The 16,305-nt window shown below is 32.8% G+C and overlaps 1 protein-coding gene across 2 annotated transcripts; it reads right to left on the bottom strand.

Moving 5' to 3' along the window:
- Positions 1–4,597: 4,597 nt before the first annotated feature.
- Positions 4,598–11,286, bottom strand: LOC102587769 (auxin response factor 19-like). 2 transcript variants are annotated; one of them, XM_006360595.2, is made up of 14 exons: positions 10,940–11,286; positions 10,783–10,853; positions 9,913–10,025; positions 9,271–9,369; positions 9,117–9,173; positions 8,843–8,998; positions 8,671–8,755; positions 8,480–8,570; positions 8,154–8,318; positions 7,833–8,031; positions 7,610–7,748; positions 5,587–7,397; positions 5,306–5,496; positions 4,598–5,209 (listed from the first exon to the last, which is right to left on the bottom strand). In XM_006360595.2, the coding sequence occupies exons 2-14, from the start codon at positions 10,832–10,834 to the stop codon at positions 5,074–5,076; spliced, it is 3,294 nt and encodes a 1,097-aa protein (XP_006360657.1). In that variant the 5' UTR covers positions 10,835–10,853; positions 10,940–11,286; the 3' UTR covers positions 4,598–5,073. The 2 variants fall into 2 exon arrangements, with proteins under 2 accessions (XP_006360657.1, XP_006360656.1); XM_006360594.2 differs by having other exon boundaries at positions 10,783–11,286.
- Between the last annotated feature and the right edge of the window lie 5,019 nt (positions 11,287–16,305).

Raw genomic sequence — 16,305 nt, 5'->3', positions numbered from 1 at the left:
GTAATCTTCCACTTTGTAAAGTGTAAGAAAAAGTTCCACTTATAAAGTGTAAGAAAAAGTTTCACTTTATAAAGTATAAGAAATAGTTCCATTTTATAAAGTGTAGAAAATAATTCCGTTATATATTAAAATATACACGTTATAAGACTAAGGGAAAACGTTTAGAATATTAGATAAAGTGGAATTTTTTCTTCCACTAAGCCTATTTTAGTTATTTCCTAAAGTAGTGGCTTATTTTGGTCACTTTTATGTTTTTGTGGCTTATTTAGGTTTCCAGTTCGTCCGAAGCTTACTTGGGCTAAATGACGGGTCATAACCTGTCTCCAATGTTCACAATCCCTCACCCAACAATCAACAGTGACGCCCTCAACAATACAGGCAACAACGCCTCCAAGGAGAAATCAACAACCTTCAGGCAATGAACTACGATATCGTCACTCAGCAAGAGTTTGTTGGTCATAGCTCCATAAAAATTTCCAAGCACATGCCAACTATGATGGACATCTATCTAACCAACAAAATAAAAACTTGGATTGTTGAATCTAGAGTCATTCATCATATTACATTTGATGCTCATAGCCTAACTACTATACAAGATTATCACGATCCCAAAAATGTCTTAATGGGTAATGGTAATACCTAGAGCCATCAAAATGGGCTTTAGCCCATATTGGGGTAGGGTTGGGATTGGAATTTTCAAGCCCATTTAAAATTAGGGCTTATAAGCCCGGTCCATATAACCCTTGGCTCTTGAAGCTTGATCGGGGCTGGGGCAGGGTCGGTCCATGGGCCAAAACTTTTTATTTAAGGGTAACTTACCATAATCTCACTAGTATATAATTTAATTACTTAAATTAGGTTAATCTGTTCTAGATACACTCTATCCAAGTAGATTCGCATGTATCTAGGATACATAGACAAATCTCGCCCCATCGCCTCCCTCCAATCTTACTTGTCACTCTCGTAACTCGCTCGCGTATCTGATATGCGAGATATATGCTAATTACACTAGACTTTTTGCTAGTGTTATTAAAACACACCATTGTTTGTCATATTTGATTTGAAAATTTTCTCATTTTCTTGATGTTATAGAATTATAAGTTTGAAAAAAAGAAGGGCTAGCCTGTCCCAACCCTCGGCCCTTCTAGGGTTGGGTTGGGTTGAGCATTTTCAGGCCCTTCCGAATGAAGGGCCAGACAGCCCTAGCCCTTCAAATTCCTTGCCCCGCGAGGCTTGGGCCGACCCTTTTTGACAGCTCTAAAGGATACCATATCAATTTTCCACGCTGATAACACTAATTTATGTGCATCAGATTATCAATTTACCTTAATATTATCTGTGCCCCTATCATAAAAAGAAATTTTATCTCAGTCTCACAATTTTGTTGTGAAAAATCAAAATAAAGATTATAGTCCATAGATGTTGGTAATTATAATAAAGCTTAAATCAAAATCAAATCAATACCAATGCAAAAAGAAAATCAATTCAACACTAAGAATGACAATAATATTGAATATTTATTCTTTAGTTTTACATTGGTTTAGACAATTAAAATACATAATCTAATTTTAATTTTCCTTTAATATTTAGTCATGTAACAAATACTTATTAAACTTATTTTAGCATTATTTAGTACTTTTAAATTATGATCATTTTCATTATGAATTATTATTTGTAATATTTGTTTTATGTGATTTCATTATTATTTTTTGTTGGATATTTTAGTGTCATTAATCATATCATATTTTGTGTTTTTTTTAAGTAAACACCTTAGATAGTTGTATTTTGGTAGGACTAAAGAAATGTTTGCAGTGCAAGTAAATTATATGTTTGTATGAATACTTTACCGGAAAAACCTGAAAATCTGAAAAATCCGAAAAAACCCGAGTTTTATTGGTTTGGTTTATAAATTTAAAAATCCAACACAAATAATTTGGTTTGATATTTGAAAACCCCGAACCAATCTGGCCATGCACACCCCTATCAAAAACTATTTCCGTCTGTAATTATTGTTGTTCAAATAAGATGTATAGGTTACTGTTTTTGAAAATTTCTTGTCAAAGCAAGCAAGCAACCTTTACAAATAACACAGTGATTTATGGAAGCATTCTCTAGTGTTATATGTTGATAAAAAAAATGTTATTAAATTTTATTGGTTGATCATTTTTCAAAATATATGTGGTTATATGTTAGTCTGCACTATCTAGTAATTTACTTCACACTACTTAGTAATTTAATCTAAATTTGCCTATGAGTAAAACAGGTTGCCTAACGTGTTTCAACGTAACAATAAGAATAATAAATAAAGAACACAATATTTTTACATGTAAAAATCCCGGCTCAAAAGATGTAAAAAATCACGATCTATACCCCTACAGGATTTAACTTCAACTTCACTAAATCACTGAGCCTCAACAAAAAACAGATTACAAACTTTGCCACCTACGGAACTAACTCCAATTCCTTAACTTCAAGTTATGGATTTAGATTGCAACTCTTATAATCCTAGGAACTAACTCTAATTCCTAACCTTCAAGTTATGAATTCAGATTACAACCCTTGTAATCCTAGGAACTAACTCTAAATCCTAAACTTCAACACAAACCTCCAAGGTATGTGTTCCCAATTCTTCAAGTTATCCCAACCTGAAGACAACACTCCTAATTCAGTTTATAGCTCACTGAACTACAATTACATCAAGACTCAATCACAAAGAAAAACTCCTAACACATAAACTCTGTAAAAGGACCAGGTTCTTCAATGTGTTCCTTCAGTTCGCTAGCAGCTCAATTTTTCAATTGCTCTTTTTGCTCTGTAAGTGTACAAGTATTCTGGATGGTTTCACCTCTATTTAAGCACGATTCTTCATAGAGGTATTGTTCACTTCAAACTGCTCATTGACTTGAACTCTCTTGACTTAGAGTTCTACTTCAAGTGAGACTCCTTTTTCAATCCAAACTCCTTGGTTCTTTAGGCTCATTCTTCAAATCAAATTCATTAGTTCTTTTATGTTATAGTCAAGCTTCAACTCTTCAATTAAGCACTCACTTGAAGAGTTCTACTTCAAGTGAGACTCTTTCTTCAATTCAAACTCCTTACCTTTTTAGACTCATTCTTCAAATCAAACTCATTGATGATCTTTCTCTTCAATTAATCACTTGTTTGTTTCCTTGTGTTATAGCACGAATTAACATTATCCATTCCTTAATTTCTACACTCTTGTTTATTCATTTTAAAAGTTTTTTTTCCGAATTTAACTGCTTGTGACAATGTACCATATTGACGGATGTGTTTCATCTTTCTTTGTCAATCATCAAAACTGCATAAATCTCAGCATTGCACACATTAAAATTCAAGCATGAAGTTGTCGAGGTTTTCAAAAGTTTACATCCCTTGTTTAAGTGATCATTTGAAATATAAATTCTTATGGTCTATATAGATGGTGGCGGTGATTTAAAGCCTATCCCTCATATTTAAAAAACGCAAGGCATCGAACATTTAGTGTATCCCCTCCTTATATATACGTGATAAAAAGTAGCTTTGATTGAACAGAGACACCGACATGTTACTGAAATTGTCAAGACTCTATTACACCAAGCTTCACTTCCCTCCAAATTTTGATGTACAGTTTTATCTCATAAATGGATTAACTACACCAAATTTAAAAAATTACTATCCATATGAAATTATATTCAAAGCAGCTCCAAGTATAAAAATATTTGATTGTTTATGCTATCTTTGAATTTGACCCTATGCCAAAAATAAATTAAAATCTCATTCAACTCACTCTGTTTATTTGGGGCTCATAAAAGGATTAACTACACCAAATAAGTGCAAATTTTCTTCTCCTTGTTTTTTTTTTAATAACTCTGGCTTTACAACATAAGTGCTCGTTTATGTTGATGACATTATAATTGTTGGGAATCACATTTCTGGTCTATCCAATCATTTCTCTATTAAGGATCTTCATGCACTGCATTACTTTATGGGAATTGACGTCATTCGCACTACTAATGATATTTTGTTGTCACATCAAAAGTATATATATTATAATTATTTTTTATAGTTATTTATATGAAAATTAGTGATGAATTTACTATGATCTTATGTATGACATATATTATCCGTTAAAAGTGTTAAGTTATTCTAGTTTAATTGATAAAATGAGATTAAGAAGAAAAAAATATTTTCATTTTTATTAGTTAAAGTGATTTTAAAAGAAGGAAAACAAGAATAAGGTTCTTTAAAAGTAATATTTTTATTAGGAGTTTAAAAAGAAAAGAAATAATATGTATATTTGGAAAAGGGTATTTTTTATCCATTTAGTAATAATAGGGCATTTCTAGACCAAGCTATTAACGGCAAGAGTATTGACGATAAGAGCATGTTTAGATCAAACTATAAACGGAGGACATTGTTGTTCGTTTCACCCTTTTCCACTAAAAGAATGACTCTCTACTGTGTACTCTTTTTTCTTGGTAAGATTTTTGTCACTTAGTTTGAGTTTTTCTATTGAAGCTCCTGAGACACATTATTTATTAATGGAGATTCAAAGGGAAAAATATATGTATACAATGGAAAAGCTCATAGGGAAAGCTTAGTGAAAAAACTTCTCTCCTATAAATAAGGTGTGAACCATATCCATGTTGTACAACAATCAAAAGCAATAAAATCTCTCATTCTGTCTAAACCATTTTCTCTTATAGAAAAGAGTATATTTACATTACTATACACTCTGATATATCAAGCCTTGAGGAAGGAACAAGAGAAGTTGGGATCCACCATACTTCTACTGCCTTAACTATGCTAGAGCACATTACCCTTTAGCAGCAATGGTGATGACTTCCCTTACTAACTTTTTTTCTCTTATCAAAGATTAGCATCAGCTTTGTTACATCAAGGGATCGTTAAATATACCAAGATCCCATGAAGAGCTAGCAGCTGGCTTGCTTACTGTACTGTGGTGTATACTAGAAGGTAAAAACTTTGGTGGAGCAACTGATTTCCTAGAAGCTATATTTGTGTGAGTTTCCAGCTTCAAAAGAATTGTTAACAACTTTAGCCTTGCTATAATTACACATCTCCCGCGTCTGAACTGCTACAATCTTGGTTTTGAAGGACACTACCCCCAAAATCTCCATCCAAGCTCATTTGTTGAACTTCTTGTGGAGAAAGAATTTTGATGCAGTGGACACAGCTCACGAATTCCCTGTAAGACATCATATGGAAGTATAGAATATGTTAGTCATCAGAGGGCATATGACTCTTCTATTCTGATAAAAGCATATATAGTTTATGGACTTACTCCCAGGGGTCATCACCAACCAGGAGAACATCCTTTTCGTGATCAACATACACAAGCTTCCATCCTATTCTTTGTCTGTCCTCCAGTTGTCCCTCTATACCAAATCTACGAGCCAAATCTAGTTTAAGTTCCTCATAGCCTGAGTACCGTGCGATATCAATTGATCTTCCTACCGCACCACGCTTGTACACCTTTAAGAGAAAAGATGCAGAAAAAGGTTATAAACTCTCTAAGAAACAACGAGAGGGGATTAAATGAACTACTTTTATGAGGCTACCAACCTTGGTATATGTCCGCAAACGAGGCAGTTGAGGTGGTGGCTCCCAGGCGCCTCTATCCATGAAGCTACCATCATTGATAGTAGAATCAATTGAATTAAAGGTGACATACTCAGAAGCCATTGAGGCCAAGAGTTCAGGCTGTGCTTCCTTGGGATTCTCATAGCTGGAGAGCATGCCGCCTCCTGATGAGAGATTGTCTGAGAAATCCTTCCTTGATCCCATTGAGCTTTTAGTGATCAAAGGATCAGGTATCATAGGCAGTCCTAACTGATTATTGTTCATGTTTGTTGCTCCAAAAGCTACATTGTTTCTCGGGTCACCCTGAACTTCTCCTCCATCTGGACTATCTCTGAATATCAATGGCTGAGAACTGCAAGATAATGGGTCTGTAGCAGTCTGCTGCAATTGAACATCATTTTGGGAAAGGCAAGCTGAAGTTGCTGAAGATGAACTATCCAAATAATCAAACTGTATTCCTGAAGTATTAAGAGTTTGAGGTGCCAAAAACCCATGGTTCTGGCTCTTGGAGACGACGTTTACTGAAGGTTTAACATCAGACTTTGGCTGCAGGTTGTTATTAGCAGACATAACTTCGAAGGGTCCAGAACAGTGGGTCATTTCATCCCGTGCACCTGTAATTCGACCATTCATATTTGGCTGAACCACACTGTGACAGTTGTTAGTGGAAACCGAGGTGGACCATGATGGGACATCATCAATTACCAGAGACTGCCCTCCCCCCGCAGTTCCTGTTAAATTACTGCCGTTTGTGGAAAGCTGATAAGACGTTCGGGGTAGAGAGTAGTTAACTGGTCCAGATAGGTCTGACAGGTTTCCAGATTGCTGCTGCTGAAGCTTTGGTTGCTGAGTTGACTGGGAAAACCGAAGATTGGACGGGCTATTTATTCTCGTCATTTGTTGCTGCTGAACAACTTGCGAGTGAGGAAGTGAAGTGGACATGGTTTGAGACGCATCCAACATTTGGTTTGTCGCAAGTGACCTGGAAAAGTTCTGTGATGCATCCATGAGCTGCTTCTGGTGATCCTGGATTGGCCCAAGTTGTGAAGGTTGCTGTAATCCAGATTGTTGTGCTAGAAGTGATTTTTGTTGTTGATGCAGTTTCTGTAGCATTTGAAGCTGTGCTTGGTTATCAGAGAAATGCTGTTGTTGGTTAACTGGATCTGGGGGCTGGGATGGCATGAAACTTTGCTGCTGAGTCTGACTCAGAATCTGTTGTTGTGGATGTTGCTGTGGTAGGCTCTGGGGGAGGTTTCTCTGCAGCTGGTTTTGATTTTGAACTGATTGTTGCGGCGGAAGAACATTCTGAGATTGCACAAGACTCTGCGCTTGCATATGTTGTGTGTGAACTTGGGTTGTAGGCAGTGACTGATTAGTTAGATTTTGTCTTGGTTGCTGACTGACATCAGATAACTGTTGCTGCGATTGCATAATGGAGTCTAATGGGTTCAGTGTTGCTGCTGGTAACTTCTGGAGCTGGTCAAGCTGTTGGTTTGGCCTATGGGCATTATTGAACTGCAAGTTGTGCTGCATTTGCTGCTGCTGAAATTGAGGTGCTGCCATACCTAGCTGGCGTGATAGGTCTGCTCCAGCAAGGTTTTGTAGGGCAGAACCAGATAGGGAATTCATATAGTTGGGGATCATCGGGTTAGCCAGAGAAGGATTCTTCTGCATGTTCATCCATTGGATTAAGCTAAGACCAGGCAGACCTTGAGGATCCGTCATGCCAAAATCATCACCAAGCCATGGCATTGTCCTCTTGAACATGCCGTCCATATCAGAATAATCACCATCTGCAACAAGTAATAATTCTCTACCTCATAAGAAATTTAGGAGTTTAACACTTTACATATGCCAATGATTGTTCAGTTGAAAACATCCTTTTATCATATGTATCTTTCATATTACACGTAAACATGAGCTTATCAGAAACTTCACTATTCAATGACCACAACAAAGGTAACTTGGACTTCAAAGATAGGCTAAGAAAGGATTGTGCAACTACCTGGCATTCCGGGTTGCCTTGGACGCTTGGAGCTGAAGAATGGACTTGAACAGATCAAAAATGGTGCTGTTATTGGTTCAATCTCCCAAATAGAGACTCGGTTGATCCTCTCTCCAGCAGTCGACTCATCCCAACCAACCTAATCAAAATTGTTAATGTGTCAGTTGAATAAAATTCCAGAAGCAAAGAGAAAACTAGAGACCAACCACTCCATTTTTTCTACCTGCAAATTCCGCCACTGAGAGTTCTTCCACCTCACTGGATCCAGATCACTAATGCCAGTAATTGTGCCCATATACCTTCTAGTTCCCGATTCTTCTGTCTCAAACATCATGCGAAACCTCATGCCAAGAGATATTTGACTGCTATAAGTTGCTTTGTAGTACTTTGCTAAAGGAATTACAAATTCAGAAGGACCAGCCCTGTTCATATTAGAGGTTAGACTATAAGTATCATAATAGACAGAAATTATCAATAACATTAAGGAATGCGTAGCTCTTTAGGTAATTGATACATAGAAGTAAACAAAAATAAGTCCACTGACCTTGGATTATAGAACACAGTGAAAGGACTGTTGTTTGCAGCTGCATGTGCTGCTGCTGCTAGGATACCAATATGCATACTATCACTTGACAACACTGATGACGATAAGTTGGTAGGCTGCCTGTTTGCCTTTCTAATTCCTAGTAGAAACTGGTGTTTATCATCCCTATCGACAAAGATAAAAGAGTGTCAAGTAAGATTGAAAACAAAAACAAAAAAGTAGGTTCTTTCGAAGCCTAAACATTCTTTATGTTTTACCACGAAATGTACTTGGCGTTCCGTTAGTCTATGGGGATATAACTTATACTACAATTGCTATTGTCATACCTAATAAACAAGACCGAGTCACCTGCAAACAGCCTTTTTCCACTCACGACTAGGCTCCACCCTGTTGTTAGTAAGTGTCTTTTGGGTTGCCCTGAATGATGAAAGATAGGTCAGAAACTGAAAAGATGCATAATTGTCATTCATCTTTGCTCTAGCTCATGAACCCACATATAACTGCCAAATAAACCTACCTCGATAAACATGTCGAAAAGTCCATATGTTATCATGCAAGTCCCTAGCCACAAGTTCTTGAGCAGGTGGTTGCAGAGAGTAATCCTGATAAAAAAAACAAGCAGTGTGTCACAAATAAGATAGAAAAACAACAACTCGAAGCTCTAACTAGAAAATTTTACAAGATCTTACCAGAGGAGGGAATATTTTCTCAGCTGCACGCCGAGGTACAGAGAAACCACCATGAGTGCTTGTATCACTTGCCGTCAAGGTTTTGCAAAAAAATTCTGGTTGTGGTTTATTTGCTTTCATAGACAAATCTGACCTCAATAAGGCCTCCTTGTCAAACTGCACACAAAGACACTCACGCTAAGTTCTAAATGTAACTAGAACACGCTATACTTGATAAAATGACAGAAGAAACACCAAAATGAAATCAAAAGGAGAAGGTAGTAAAGAACCATACTGAAGGAACTGGTTGTAGAGTCATTTGAGCATACACTTCATCTGTTTCAGGATCAGCCTAAATAACACAAAAGACAATATATTAACGTAGAACAACAAATACATTAACGTAGAACAGTTTTTATCAAGACAAGACAATTCTGAGCTTTACATACATGAAGGGTAACATTGTGCAGAAGACAAATCAACTTTGACGGAAGGTTTGGATAGTTTGGAATTTGGGCTTCCACATCCTTCTTGATAGATGCAGCAACCTGAAAATATACATGCATTAGTAAACAACAAATTAACAGGTGAGTTTGCTTTATTGATCGAGAACGAATCTTTACAGTGATAAGCATATAGCAAATGTTGCACTGGCTAAGTACACCAGCAAGACAAACTCCATTCTAGAACTGATAACTCAACAATCTTTTACTAAGTAGAAAGCAAACACCTGATTAACCATTTCACCATAGAAAAACTCACAAGTCCCACAGCAATAAACATAGAAGCAACACATCTAAACGGAACATAGCAAAAAAGATATAAACCATGAATTACTAGCAGAAAATGAACACAGACGACACAACACATACCACTAGTAAAATCAACAGTAACAACCACGATATTTCCCATACGTGTCACTGAATTAGGCTACTACACCCCACAGCAGCAAGCCAGCCAAACAACATAATAAGGTGAACAATAAACTGGTGCACCATACTGGCTCATGTTAATAAACAGCCACAAAGATGTATAAACAACAACTACACACAACCTGTAAACAAGAAGGTAAAAAGGGTAAAATGAAAGACCTGCTCACTGTGGCCTTGAGGGAAGTAGACAACATGCGTTCCAGCAACAGGCAAGTTAACCAGAGGTCCGGCACAAGCTTGCCATAGCTCTGGATTTATGCTCTTCTTCTCTCCTGCTAACACAAACCCCTCACCAGTCAATTCACAGCAGTTCATTAGAGCTATAATAGCCTTTGTTCTCAAGAAAATCAAGGACTTATACTATATATATACATCAACATTATAGATCTTTTTTCAACTCAATATAGTTTAACATGCCAATCCACACAAATTGTAACTAAACTTGTTGTCATATACAACTTGAACCAGAAAATCACATTAACTCCCCACCTCACCAAAGGCGAAGCCAGAACTTTTAGTTTATGAGTTTCGAATCATAATATGGTCTTACTTACTAGGTTCTGGATCGATTACTTGTACATATTAAATTATTTTAGATTGAGTTCTATTGAACCCGTAGCTCGAATCTAGCTCCACCCCAGAACCTCACAATCACAAAACAACTTCAGCTTGCAAAAGAGAAAAAAGGGTTTTGAAAAAAGAGATCTTTTTTATAATTCTTGCTAGATTAAAAAGCTATGATAAAGTGATTTTTTTTCTCTCCTCTTTTTAGTATCATATTTTCCTGGAAAATCCATTGAAGAAAATTTTCCAATTTGACTAATACCACAACCCCACGTGTAAACATTTTCTACTCATAACTTTCTTGTCATTGGAGGAAAAAAAGAAAAAAAACAGAAAGACAAATCAAATTTTCCTGGAAAAATCCTAGATAAGAAAATTCTAAAAAGGGAATAAAAGACAAAGAACAAAAGAAAAAAATGCTTGTCTTTTTATCTTATAATATGCATAAAAGATAAAGAAATTGACCTTCAGCTGGATTAACATTGCCACCACCAGCACCGTTTCCCGGCGTCTTCATTTTCCCTTATTCCGGCGAGCTGAAACAGAGCACCCACAACTTAAAAACCTACCGGAGATTCATCGGAGTTACAGAACTCAATAATGGATCAAACAGTATACTAACTCTTCTTCCTTTACATCCCTGAGGTTAGGCACAGCTGTAAATGGATTCCGGTGACCAGAATAATATTATTCCGGCAAAAGGGTGGCCGGAAAAAGAGAAAAGTTGTAATCTTTTTGATGTTTGGAGTAAGAAAAAAGTGAAGAGGGGGACAAAGAAGCTTTGGAAAAAGGAAGAGATGTTGAGTATTAGAGAGACCAAATGCTGCAATTTTTACTTTATAAATTGCCCCCTTTTCTACACTACATCTCCCAGACACAATGTCTTCTTTCCTCTGTAATAATAATAAAACTCTGCTACTGTATAATTTTTTCTCTTTTTCTCTTTCACCAAACAAACCTTTTTCAGTATATTTTATATGTATGTATATTTGTATTTGTTTTTGTTTTTCTTGTGATACAAAGCAAAGCAAGTTTTTTCTAGTCCTGTAGCAATCAATTACTATATGTCTGTTTTATATTGTCTCTATCTATCTATCTATCTCCCTCTGACTCTCTCTATCTCATGTATGTATGTTTATTGAGGTGCCCACACAAAGTTTGACCATTCACCTCAAAGAATGGCCAACTTGTATTACTTTATTTCTCTCTTTTTACACCTTTTTTTTAACCTTCTTGGATAAGAGAATATAGTTTTCTTAACATTTTTTTTTACATGGATCAATAAATAAAGGTTTCTGGATTTGAAGTTTATGAATTTTCAAATTAGTATCAAGTTTTACTTATTTTATTACTAGATTTGTAAATATATATTCAGAGTTAATATTAGGAATGACAATGGAGCGGGACAGTTTTAAGGCTATGTGGGGTGGGGCGGTTTTAAGGTTGTGCAGTGCGGGTGGAATGTGAGGTGGTTTTATGGTTGTGCGGCGGGGGTGAGATATGGAGCGGATTGAAGTGAGTTTTTTAAAAAAACTAATGCAGGGTGGGGCGGATTGTGAGTCTATGTGGTTTTATGCGGGTTGAAACTTAATTTTAATTTTTTACATGTTATAAGAGTGATAGAGCATAATTTATTAATATAATTTCTTTAAAGTTACTAAAATATTTAAGATAATAAATGAAAATGATTCAATAAAAACTTTACATACTTCCAAATTAACCTTTAAAAAATAAAATTTTAACTTATTATCTATTAAACTAATAATACAACTTAATGAGAAAATGAATTTATTTTTATGAATTTTATATTTAGTATCAAACTTAATTATAAAAGACAAATATTAAAAAAATTATGTAGGGTGAATTCATGTGGAGCGAGATGGAATGGATATGAAAAAAGTTATTATGCGGAGCGGGTTAAGCTCAACCCGCCCCGCCCGCCCCATTGCCATCTCTAGTTAATATATTTTTTTTTTGTGAGTTTATCATATTTTGATGGTTTTTTTTTTTTTTTACTTTTCTAAACAATTATTAAGATATACTTCGATGCTAAAATAATTAAAAATATATTTTTAATTGGTATTAAAGGTAGGTAGGACAATTCAACATCGAGACAAAAACCTAGGTAAAGTCATTTTGAACTTCATTAGTGAAAATTTTAGTTTTGCAACTAGATGTGTTCACATAAGAAATGATAGTTTAGATATGAAATACGTGAAAAAAAATCGATAGTTTATATAAGTAAATTAAAATAATGGATAGTTGAAGAATAAAATTCACAAAAATATATTAATTTCAACAAATATTGTACTATTAATTCAAATATTAACAGATAAATATTACTATATTTTTCTGTATAAAAACATAACATCTAAGTCCATTTAAATTTGTTTTAACTCCGCCTCTATCATAAAGAATCTTGTAATTTTTAAGAATCAAAATTATCATTTTTATATTGATTTGGTTCTTGGAAGCATATGTACCGTTATTATGTACCAAGTATTACGCTATATCATGGTATGGGACCTCTTCTTTAGAAGATTGGAAGTTTATTGATGTATAACTTAGATGATTAAGAAAATAAGCTTGTGTCCTTTTCAAAAAAATTGGAGATTTTTTTAAAAAATAAAAGATAATTATTATTATTACATCAAATTATATATGTATAAACTTTTTTCGCCTTTTTAATGTGTGATGGTCGAATTTTAAGCATTATTGAAAAGTTTTTAGTATACATCATTAATGTTATTTAAATATTATGCTTTGTTTTCCTTTTATACAAAAAAAATCATTATACTATTATCATAGAAGTGGAACAAGAGTGTTAGCAACGCGTTCGATCAAATTCTAATTAACTTTGTATTTCTCCTAGAAATTTATTGAATGTGTATAGAATATTAATTTAAAATTCATAACTTAAAAAAAACAATTTTAAATTCATAGTTTTAAATCTTATTTCCACTTCTAATTAATTACTAAATAAATGTCATATAACTTAAATTAAGTCCATCCTTGCGGCATTCTTGACTAGATGATTTGCTGCGGCATTTGATTATTTAAAAATCAAGGACGGGCTAGTTAGGGATTCAACAAAATTTAAATAATTTAAAGTAAATTTATATTTATATTTAAAAAAATATTTAATATATATAAATATCTATTTCAAATCCAATTCACTGTCACGATTAAATTTGAAATTTATAAATTTAAAATCTTCATTTTAGTTTAATCTAAAAATAGATTTTAGTGGAGATTGCCCTATTTTATGCATCAAGCATGTGCACTTATTTTTTAATAAATAAATTGGAGTAGCTTCTTGAAGTCCAAAGAAGTTTCTTATTGGTACATAAAAATAATATTATTTTAATCTTATCCAAATTTAAAAGGGTTTATTTTAATAAAATCATTCATAGTGACTTCAATTATCGGCATTTTGTAGGAGTGGACCTAGAAATTTAAAAAATAAATTTTATGTCAAGAAAATTTAATAAGTTATATTATGTATATACAAATATATTTTTATTTTATTTACATAATATAATTTTTCAACAAAAAAATTCAACTTGCCCTCCTCTCAAATTTACTCGTCAAAAACATCATGAAAAATAGGACAATTTTATAAGTAATTAAGAATAATGTTCTTCTGCTTAATGTGATTTAATAAAAATAATTGAAACTAAATATTTTATTTTCAATCTTTTTAGTTCAAAGCTAAATAATATAAAAATTGTATTAAAAATAGAGTACATAAATATCCATTCCACATATGTCATAAAGAATCTCAAAGATCTATTAAAGTGCTAAAATCCGGAAATTTCAGAAAAATACCTACAGTATTTCTATGTCACAACTCATAAAACCAAGTTGCACATTTTTCAATATAAAACGTAAACATGTCATTTAATACTGTATAAATTTGTATAAAATTGAATAGATGCATGTATTTTTTGTGATATTCTACAATAATTCACGTTTGACGTGTATTATGTCACGTAAAATATGTGTGTCTACTTATTTAATTTTATATAAATTTAAGTATTTGATTATTTGTGCACCATGACAGATATTAAATTTAAAAAACATATTTATATATTATACTCAGTTAGTCATTTTATACATTCAATTTATGAATGCCCGTACAGCTTCCTATGTATCATAAAGTACCATACTTCATGAGTTATTTTTATATCCTAAATTAAGATCAATAATGGTAGTATACTTGAGGTATAGTAGTTATAAAATATTCGACTCCTCATTAAATACAGTCCTAGTAATAAGCTGGATTACATTATTAAAAACCATACAATAATTGTAAAGTTATTCTATGTCTATTGTCAAAAATACAGAGTAGACAATAATTGTAGCATCCCCTTTTTCCGGTAATAATTTAAAAATAAAATAATACACAGTTAGACTATGAGTTAATTTGGTTCGAAAATAAATTACATATGCTGGAATTAGTTATTCTAATATTATCTTTTTATTGATGGTATGATTTGTTATATTAAAAATAACATCGAATATATAATTTTCAATAAGAAATTATTTGCTTACTAAAAAAAAATCATCTTATTTCGTAGGAAAAGGATTTGATGAGTTTCAGGATATTTCTATGATTTTTATTATTTTATCCTAAAATAATTAAATTTTATATTATTACTCAATTATTTGTCCGGAATAACTTAATCTGAAACTAATTAGTATTAATTTTAGGGAAAATTGATATAATAGTAAACTATTAATTCAAATTAAATGCTATAAATATACTTTGATTTAATTGTACCCTATAGCAACTATTGCTATTTTCGCCACTCGTTTTTTATACAAACGCAAGTGTATAAAGTGCGTTTGTGTTTGTATAAAGCGAGAGGAAATTGTATATATACATATATTTTTGTTCCCCTCTCTCCCCTCTCCCAGATCTCGCTCGCTCTGTCGCTCACTCACCTCTCTCACTTTATACAAACATAAACGAAATGTATAAATTGCACTTCTGTTTGTATAAAGCGAGAGAAAATTGTATATACACATGCTAATACATATATCTTCGTCATATACACTTATAATTATATAATACAATATTTTCCTGCCCAATTTTTTTTTGCTTTTCTCTCTTTCTCGTTTTATACATACACAGATTATACAATTGATCTTTTGTATACAACTGCTTTCTTTGTATATGTATAGCGAATTATACAACTGTTTTTTTTGTATATGCATAACGAATTATACATATATATGTTTGCTATGGAGTGCAATTATGCAAACTTTGTTATAGCATACAAATATGAATTTTGTGTTTGATATATGTGAAAGTTGCTCTTAATTTTAATATAACATTATTCCGGAATTAATAATCAAACAAAGAATAAAGTAGCATTAAATTTTTATCGAGTATTATCTTTGTTTGTCCATCATACTAGACAATCTCTAACACCTTGTTTGGATGGTTGTTAACCATTGTATTATATTGTTAGTTTAATACAATGTTTATTTTAATTATTACTTTAATTTTATTGTATCATAGTGTTTAACTCTATTGAACGACAAAAATATATCGATTTAATGTTATCGTGTAGTTACTTTAATTTTAAGAAAATTATTTTATTATTTTTATTATTTAATAATTATATTTTATCATTTACCTTACCTTTTCATAATAGCTCTGCCTTGTACTCTACTTTTTTTGTAGGTTTATCATTCAAAGTATGGATCTTTGATATTATCCAATAACGGAGAATGATACAATTTATCCAAACATAGTATTTATTATAACAATAAATCTTCATACAATATAACACAATGCAATATAATATGATATATTACGAAACAAAGTGTAAGTGAGTAAATTCTTCAAATTTTAATTAAATATCTTGATTTGAGATTTGAATATGAAAAAAAATAATCTTATTAGTGAGTGCTACTTTTTTAAATAGATCTAGATTTGTCTGAGCTCTAAGACAAATATCAAATATCATATAGAAAAAA

Source organism: Solanum tuberosum, unplaced genomic scaffold (assembly GCF_000226075.1).
Source record: "Solanum tuberosum cultivar DM 1-3 516 R44 unplaced genomic scaffold, SolTub_3.0 scf00328, whole genome shotgun sequence".
Lineage (NCBI taxonomy): Eukaryota > Viridiplantae > Streptophyta > Magnoliopsida > Solanales > Solanaceae > Solanum > Solanum tuberosum.
Note: the sequence above shows the minus strand (reverse complement) of the source record. Positions and strands in the feature narration are given on the sequence as shown.

What these genes read in the sequence shown, in the direction of transcription:
- LOC102587769 (XM_006360594.2), bottom strand. Translation starts at nt 10,834, where the DNA reads ATGAAGACGCCGGGAAACGGTGCTGGTGGTGGCAATGTTAATCCAGCT. An exon ending in CTCAAGGCCACAGTGAGCAG is followed by an intron (nt 9,370 to 9,912) that starts GTCTTTCATTTT and finishes GTATATTTTCAG; the next exon opens with GTTGCTGCATCTATCAAGAA. An exon ending in TTTTCGACATGTTTATCGAG is followed by an intron (nt 8,571 to 8,670) that starts GTAGGTTTATTT and finishes TTCATCATTCAG; the next exon opens with GGCAACCCAAAAGACACTTA.